The sequence below is a fragment of the Populus trichocarpa genome, chromosome 18, assembly GCF_000002775.5.
Source record: "Populus trichocarpa isolate Nisqually-1 chromosome 18, P.trichocarpa_v4.1, whole genome shotgun sequence".
NCBI classification, from domain to species: Eukaryota; Viridiplantae; Streptophyta; class Magnoliopsida; order Malpighiales; family Salicaceae; genus Populus; species Populus trichocarpa.
This window is the reverse complement of record NC_037302.2, coordinates 7,011,106-7,019,532: the sequence shown is the minus strand read 5'-3', so window position 1 is coordinate 7,019,532 and position 8,427 is coordinate 7,011,106. Positions and strand designations below refer to the sequence as shown.

General features: G+C 35.5%; 1 protein-coding gene across 2 annotated transcripts; it reads left to right on the top strand.

Annotated features, from left to right (window-relative positions):
* The first annotated feature begins 3,839 nt into the window (after positions 1-3,839).
* LOC7463713 (U-box domain-containing protein 35) lies at positions 3,840-7,913 on the top strand. Of its 2 annotated transcripts, none has more exons than XM_024590161.2 (9): positions 3,840-4,271; positions 4,370-4,455; positions 4,558-4,679; positions 4,790-4,999; positions 5,077-5,371; positions 5,505-5,606; positions 5,849-6,277; positions 6,472-7,281; positions 7,608-7,913. In XM_024590161.2, exons 1-9 carry the CDS (start codon positions 4,109-4,111, stop codon positions 7,668-7,670), a joined length of 2,280 nt encoding a protein of 759 aa, XP_024445929.1. In that variant the 5' UTR covers positions 3,840-4,108; the 3' UTR covers positions 7,671-7,913. The 2 variants fall into 2 exon arrangements, with proteins under 2 accessions (XP_024445929.1, XP_024445928.1); XM_024590160.2 differs by having other exon boundaries at positions 7,605-7,913.
* Positions 7,914-8,427: the final 514 nt, after the last annotated feature.

Here is an 8,427-nt window from a genome sequence, read left to right as displayed (position 1 = left end):
CACACAAATGTGTGCCATCAATATTGATTATATTAGATACAAGTCTTGAACCCTTCAATATAAGGTCCAAATGACCAAAGAATTCTCCCAAATACCATTGTACTATCATTAAGATTTTCTTTGTGCTTCTAGGCAATAAGCATTCTAGGATTGATTCTTTTATTTCCAATAATAATCTTGGCAACTTTTCAAATGACTCCTCATATGAACCAAAAAGATGCTCAAACACTTTCTACTTTGTAACCCATACCTTGTCATATAAGATTTTATACTTGTAATACAATTTTTTTTTTTATCTTGAATGTTCGTAACCATCATAAAAAGGTTATTCATTACAAGGGTTGAAATTAAATTAACAATAAAATTTGTATCAAGTTGGTGATAGTTCTTTTGGACAAAGGTCAGGTACATATGTGTGGCCCTTTTAACTTTTCTATCTCAAATAAATCTAATCTTTTATGGTATCCTTTATGTAAATACTACAGACATTTCGATGCCTATACACATTGTAATTGAATAAAGATCAAGGTTGATCGTTGAATTTGATATTCAATCGAATGTGAAATGTGATACCGTTTAACTGCATTAACTAAATTACTTTTACTGTTGAATGTTTGTCCAACCTTTAAATCAGAACCTCCTAGTAAAATGTCTATAACTAAATGCTAAAACATGGCAAATAATAAATATAGACCTAAAAGCATCTCTAAATTTAGGAATAAGAGATATTATTTCATCATCAACATTATCAACAACATCAATTGTCATATTCAGATACAATATCTCATCATCCTTATTGTCATAGGCTTAGAATAATCATATATATGTTAATCAACAAATGGATTGTTAAATATTGTATCATCACTCTTCTATAGCAAATCATCCGACCAACCTAAAGTGTTTTGCCCTCTACTAACTAACCTTGAAGGAACAATGAATTGTGACGCTCTTATATCTATTCGACCATAAGTTGGAACAAACAAATGAGTTGGTCGACTACCCACATACAATACCATCATGTTCAATCCATTTTGAATAAAAGAATCCATAATTATCTTAAAACTATCATCACACACAATTAGTACATGATAATGCTAATGTTCTCTAACTTGACACCTCCAAGTTATATCAACTTCAATATCATTATAATTTCACTCAAGTCCATGACATATAGTTTTTTTTTTCATTTCCGCATTTGACATGCCTAAATTAGTATTTAACAACACACTGCTCCCACCATTGTATGTGATACTACTATTTACATCAAGAATAATAGTACCACCATAATGACATAACATAAGACGTTATATGATTAGTACTTAAAAGTGCATTTTTATCAAGGTTTATTATCATTATTTTGCACTTGAAGTATCAATAACTCCTTAGCTAAAGCATGCTTTATAATAACAAGTCTGATACCATAAGATACCTTTAATTTATGGTAAATGTTCATCTTAAATGCAGGCCTATCACATAAATGAAAGGATTGATTGATGAGTTTAAGTACGGAAATTGAAAGGACAAAGAGAGGGCCAAACTTAGAAAAGAGATGCTGGTTCAATCCAAACTGGAACACTGTTTGGTCATTGGGTCATATCTGGAGCTGTAGATCTTGGATTTAGGTCTGCCTTATATGGATGGAAAGCTAAGGCATAGGCCTAAAACGTTCATGAGGAGTCCAAGATTTAAAAATGCTGTTTTTAAATCCAAATTGTAGCAACAACGGAGAAGTCCAAATCTGTCCTGCAACCCAGACACTGTTTAGTTTTCAGCCCATATCTCGAGTTATAGAAGTCCAAATGACCTCAACTTTTTTTTCCTGAAAAGCTGAGACAATTTCCCAGAACTTTCATGATTTAAGTCTGTTCAAATTATAACGTTATCAATGACTTTTTTGGCAGACAAGAAGATAAGGATTGTCACCAAGTCAAGATTTGGCCGCCCACTCAACAATTAGTCAACAAATCAATAGTTCTGCATTTTGGCCTATAAAAGGAGGTATTTGCCATGTATTTAGGCATCTTGGTTTTCAGATCAAGATCATGCTCTTGCTCTCTCTTTAAATTTTGTAATGCTTAAGTTTTGCTTATATTAATCTTTTGCTTATGCTTTTCATTTTCTTTCCTTGTTTATTTATGTTTCTCTCTTTCATTATGTTTAGCTAAGTTTATCATGTCAAGGTGAAAAGGTTACACTAATGGTGTAAGAATAAGTATAATATAAACTCAACATGGACCTTAATGTTTGATACTAACATGTTTTATATTTGTTATCTTGTTCACTTTTAATACTTTGCTTGTTAAATGGTTAATCTAGATTTATGTTGTATAACTTTGGTACAACAAATACTTGGCATTTTCATAGCCCAACCGTATGGTATAACCGACACCTGTGCTATGAAAGGAACTTGATTTGTTGTTAACATAAGTTATAATCATGAATGCCTGACAACATTTACAAGTATTAGCATTATTCGAATAAGATAACTAATGTAATCATGTTAACAATTTATAATCCGATTGGAACTTCCTTTGTGTGTGGTTTCCAGTTGAGTAATAAAAAGAGTTTATATTATACTTGTTTGAAATACCATTAGTGGATCCTATAACCTTGACAATTATTTTATCATTGTTTAATCCTTACATCAATATCACATCTCAAAGCTCTCTTTAACTTATTATTATTGTTGTTGTTGTTGTTGTTGTTATTTATAATTTATATAGTTAACCTCCCTGTGGTTCGACCTCGGTCTTGCGGGTTATTTATTACTTTGACACTCTTGCACTTGGGAGAAGACATTAATCTTTTGGTCATGTCATTATAACACATTATGTAAAAAAAAGTATTAATTGCGGTCAATTAGATATAATTTAAACTAAATTGCATGAAATCAACCCTAACTACCTAAATTCACGGCAAATTCAAACAAATTCTCAAAATTTTGAAACAAATTCACATAAAATTCTAAATTCGATAACTTATTCAAAATCCAACGCAACATATAATTCATTAAAATTCAACCTAATTGATTTTATTTTCATGCTCAACTACATCGAATCAATTCTAATTAATGACATTCATAGGCCAATTTTTTGATAATTCAAAATACCCTAAATTTGACTTAAACCCTAAACAATAATCTAATTTAAACTAAACCCATCATAAGTTAAATATAAAACTCACATAATTAATAGCAATGTAGCATGTTTGACTTACTTGTAGGACTAAGAAGTGGTGGCAATGGTGACAACGACTGATTTTGAAGAGGAAAACGTCTTATGAGACTAAGATGAATTCAAGTTTTGGATGTTTTGAGAACAAAAAAACAAATAATTCATGGGTTTTTTAGAAAGAGGGGTTGTGGGCGTCGGTTTGTAAAGAGAGAGGGGTAGTGTGTTCGTGTTCTGTGAGCTAGGGAAGAAGCTATATTTCATGACATGTTGTGCTTCAGAAGCACGAAATATTAAGTAGTTGTTATTCTGAAACCTAACATGGTGGTTGTCGCGCTTGAGAATAACAACATTTAATATATATTGCGATTTGAAGCCCGACAAGCTCAAACTGTATTATTTTGCTAAAACTTTTTTAAATTGTGTTATTCCCCGTGAATTTTGATTTTAGTGTGCTAATTGTTTTAATAAAAAAAATATCACCGAAATTAATGGCTATGAAGTATCTAATTGTTAATTAATTTCTATCTAAAAACAATTAAGAAAAGTGTTGGCCCTTTGGTTTGACGCAAGTCAAGTTTCCAACATAGCCAGACAAAGTATTTACTATTCGAAGCATAAATAGGTTTATCTCAAGTCTCAACCTAGTTGTCTACAAGTCCAGACAGAAAGTCCTGGTCAAAATTGCCCAAAACAGGCAAGAAACTTAAAGTTTGTTGCCCCCCTGTCAGTTTGACAGGTTTCATGGGGTTTCAATTCCATCTAGACAGGAAAATAAAGAGCAGTTAAGGATTAGTTTTTTCCTGCCTTCAATCTCTTTTCTGTTTTATTCTTCTTTAGCCAGACTTAACCTGTGGTGGTATTGGAGATCCTGACTCCGATTTTTCGTAATTATTATATTATATAATATCTAATTCGAGTGTCATCAACATTCCTAAATGGCTTCCAATGCCACTGCTGATTCCCTCTTCAACGCCACTTCTGTAGCCATCGACAAAGATAAGAACAGCCAGCATGCTGTTCGCTGGGCTGTCGATAATCTCGCAAGCAATAACTCGGTTCTTGTCCTAATTCATGTCAAGCACAAAAACCATCAATATCGTAGGCACCCTCTTTCATTTCTCATTTTAGAAATGAGTGCAGGTTTTTGGTATTGTTTTTCTCTGATTATTTTGTTTTATCTGTTGAGATTCATCCAGAAGTTGCTAATGGTCAGGATGGTGATGGTGATGATGAGGCGCATCAGCTTTTCACTCCCTACCGTGGATATTGCGCCCGTAAAGGGGTAAGTAAAGTTCATGCCATACATGTAGAATCCAGCATTGTATGGTTAAGATAACTACATTAAAATGAAAATTATAACACCATATTGCATTGCCAAATTCAGGTTCGTTTGAAGGAGGTTGTGCTTGATGACATTGATGTTGCTCGGGCAGTTGCGGACTACATCAACATCAATTTAATTGGAAATATTGTGTTTGGTGCATCAGGAAGAAATGTTCTTACAAGGTCTCTCTCTCAAAATATTGAACTAGAAAAATCTTTGGTTTATAGAAAGTTGTTGAGAAATTAAAATTATCATGTCCAGTACTAAGATATCTCATGTTATGAGTGCCCAGGAAATTCAAAAACCAAGATGTGCCAACTAGCTTTATGAAAATTGCCCCAGATTTTTGTTCTGTTTATGTAATCACCAAGGGAAAGATCCTCTCCACCCAAAAAGCACAACGGACGCCTACTTATAATGTCCCACAGAAGACAGCATCCATGCCAGTAATTCCATCTCAAAGTCTACACGATAATGCTGAACTAGATTTGGATGGAGTTAGGTAAGACTTTCACTGCACATTTCATTTCTTGCTAATGAATGCATGGTTTAATGTTTCTCTTTCCCCCCTTAAACTAGGGTACAGTCCGAGAAAGGAGGGTGGAGAAGTGCCGAAGCAGGTGGATTTCCTTTGGACAAGGTCAATGATTCCATGAGAGGATCACAACCTGAGAGAGGCAGAAATTCCATCTCTAATTTCTCTATGGACAGCACTTACCTTCCCTCGTCCTGCGGAAGACCATCAACTTCCCGTGTTTCTACATCTGATGGATCTGAATTTTCAGGATTATTCGCAACATCAATCATGGACAGCTCAGCCCAAAGTTCAGATTTCTCTGTTGCTTCAGCCTCTAATCTGAATGAGTCAAATGCGGTAAGTGCAAAGTGGTGTTCAGTTGATACCAGTAGGTTTCTTTAGGATGAACTTTTTGTATATGCAATAAGAATTGCTGCATTATCAAAAATGGATATCAATAATCGTAGTATCGTTGGATTATGCATTGCAGGACCATTTAGAAGTTGAGATGAGAAGGCTGAGGCTTGAGTTGAAGCAGACCATGGAAATGTATAGCACAGCTTGCAAAGAAGCACTCTCAGCCAAACAGAAGGTAGTTTATACCATCGTTTTATGCTCCAAAAACTCGAAAGAACTTAGCTATCATTGATCTTAATCCTGCCTTCGAACATTCAGCAGTTTTCAGACTCAGTTGGCTACTGAATACCTGGAAAGAACTTAATTGATAACTTATAAAGAAAATGATATGAGACACCAAAACTAAATGCACCATTAACAAATGTTATGTCTTTTGAATTGGCTCAAATGGTTTAATTCTGAATGCTCTGAATTTAGGCTAGTGAACTTAATCAATGGAAGATTGACGAGGTTCGTAAATTTGAGGAAGCCAAGCTCGCAGGAGAGGCAGCCCTTGCCGTGGCAGAGTTGGAGAAGGCTAAGTGCAAAGTTGCCATTGAAGCAGCTGAGAAATCACAGAAACTAGCAGAGTTGGAAGGACAGAAAAGAAAACATGCAGAGAAGAAAGCTGAGCGAGAGACAGAGGAGAAGAATCGTGCTTTAAATGCTTTGGCACATAATGATGTGCGGTACAGAAGATACACAATCGAAGAGATTGAAGAAGCCACGGATAAATTCTCACCATCAAATAAAATTGGTGAAGGAGGATATGGACCTGTGTATAAAGGCAAACTTGATCATACCCCAGTTGCAATCAAGGCTTTAAGACCGGATGCTGCTCAAGGAAAGAAGCAGTTCCAACAGGAGGTACGGTTCCAAAATAATTTTGTCAGGATTGTAAATGTGAGTTTTTGCACAATCTAATCAAGCCATTCATCTTTAAATAGTGTGTTTTTCCCTAAAACCATTAACCATTGGTGAGAAGTCTAACAACTGTTTAAGTTTGAAGTTGAATAAATTCATGACTGTTTTAGCATTCTTAGCAATGTGATCTTTCATAGGTTGAGGTTCTCAGCTGCATTAGACACCCACACATGGTCCTTCTTCTTGGTGCCTGCCCTGAGTATGGAATCTTGGTATATGAATACATGGACAACGGAAGCTTGGAAGACAGGCTACTTCAAAAACACAACACCCCTCCAATTCCATGGGGCATACGATTCAAAATAGCTGCTGAGATTGCGACCGCACTTCTGTTCCTCCACCAAGCAAAGCCAGAGCCCCTCGTCCATCGGGACCTTAAACCAGCAAACATTCTTTTGGACAGCAACTATGTGTGCAAAATTAGTGATGTTGGCCTCGCTCGGTTAGTCCCTCTTTCTGTAGCTGATAGTGTCACACAATACCACATGACCTCTGCTGCAGGAACGTTTTGTTATATAGATCCCGAGTATCAACAAACAGGAATGTTAACTACAAGATCAGACATATACTCGTTGGGAATAATGTTTCTCCAAATCATCACAGCCAAGCCTCCGATGGGTCTTGCTCATCAGGTGGGGAGGGCCATTGAAAGAGGAAAATTTGCAGACATGCTTGACCAAACAGTACCAGACTGGCCTGTGGAAGAGGCGTTAAGATTTGCTGCACTGGCATTGAAGTGTGCTGAATTAAGGAAGAAAGACAGGCCAAGTCTTGCCACGGTTATAGTGCCAGAGCTTAACCGGTTGAGAGACCTAGGAATGAACACGGAGCAGCAAAGAAGCAAAGATAATCACCAGAGCCGAGAAGTCAACAGCAGAGGTCGTAGTCGCAGTCCCCTTTCACATCCTCTATCAACTTCACAGGGAAGGATGCCAAATGCTACTCAGGTTGGTCAATATTGACTCATCATATAGAGACCAAAAGTTGATGAATTTTCAACTTTTTTAAACTCGGTTGTTTGGGATTAAGGTGCTAGGCTGGAAGACAAATAGTGGCAACATTTGGAGGAATAGCGATGAAAAATTAAGGGACCTTTTGATGCAAAAAAATAATAATACAGGTCATGAAACTTGAGAAGTTCAACTTCATCACCCACAATCACTTAATCAACTACAAAGGATTCGTTTTACTATTCATTCTCCGTATTAAGCCATAGCATGCGTTAGTTGAACCATCTGTTTTCTAATGTGCTGTTTTGTTGTTAATTAAGCAGGAGAACGCATATAGGTCTTATGGAAAGAGAACTAAGCATGACTCTAATCAAGAAAGCGGATGACAGCAAAGAAAGTTAAATGGCCGACTTGCTTGAACCAAAACCAGAAAGCTACTTGCTGATAGAAAAGAATCACAGTGTTGATAAACTAAAGAGACATGGAAAATTGAAAGATGTATGTAGTTCGAGGTCTGAATTATTTTGCTATGAGAACAAGATGAAACAAGAGACATATATCAGAAATGATGGGAAGTAATATCTGTGTATCTTCACTCTCTTGTGAAAGTGGCTCCGGTATTTCAATAATTGCTTTTGTTCTTACACCACAATAAACAGTAAGTTTTGTTGATAATGTTTTAATTACACACTATTAAGAAGATAATTTAAAGGAAGCTTGCTTAGTTATACCACCTTTAATCTAACCTCTCCTGCAAAAAGATCATCATCATCATCATCATCATAAAACTAAAGTAATAAAAAAAAAGGAGTCAAAGGAAAATTATTATCTTTTCTCTGACTTGGATATCAGTTTTATGTAATCTCTGCTGATAATAATTTTTATCTCAACTGTGTTAAGACATTGGCTACAAAACAGTGTTCCTTCAAGTGATTTTGAACACAAATACAAATTAAGGAGTATGATTATTCCATCCTTATCTCAGCTTCAAAGATTGAGAAGACTGAACAAAGCTACAAAACAACATAAAGAACCATCTCATTATTAATGAACAAAGCATAGCAAAAATGATACGATTTAGGTTCATCCTTGGATTCCTTATAATACGTATTCAATTATGTGTTTGAGATTGGTTGTTGATAC

What these genes read in the sequence shown, in the direction of transcription:
- LOC7463713 (XM_024590160.2), top strand. Translation starts at nt 4,109, where the DNA reads ATGGCTTCCAATGCCACTGCTGATTCCCTCTTCAACGCCACTTCTGTA. An exon ending in GCACAAAAACCATCAATATC is followed by an intron (nt 4,272 to 4,369) that starts GTAGGCACCCTC and finishes AGATTCATCCAG; the next exon opens with AAGTTGCTAATGGTCAGGAT. An exon ending in CACTCTCAGCCAAACAGAAG is followed by an intron (nt 5,607 to 5,848) that starts GTAGTTTATACC and finishes CTCTGAATTTAG; the next exon opens with GCTAGTGAACTTAATCAATG.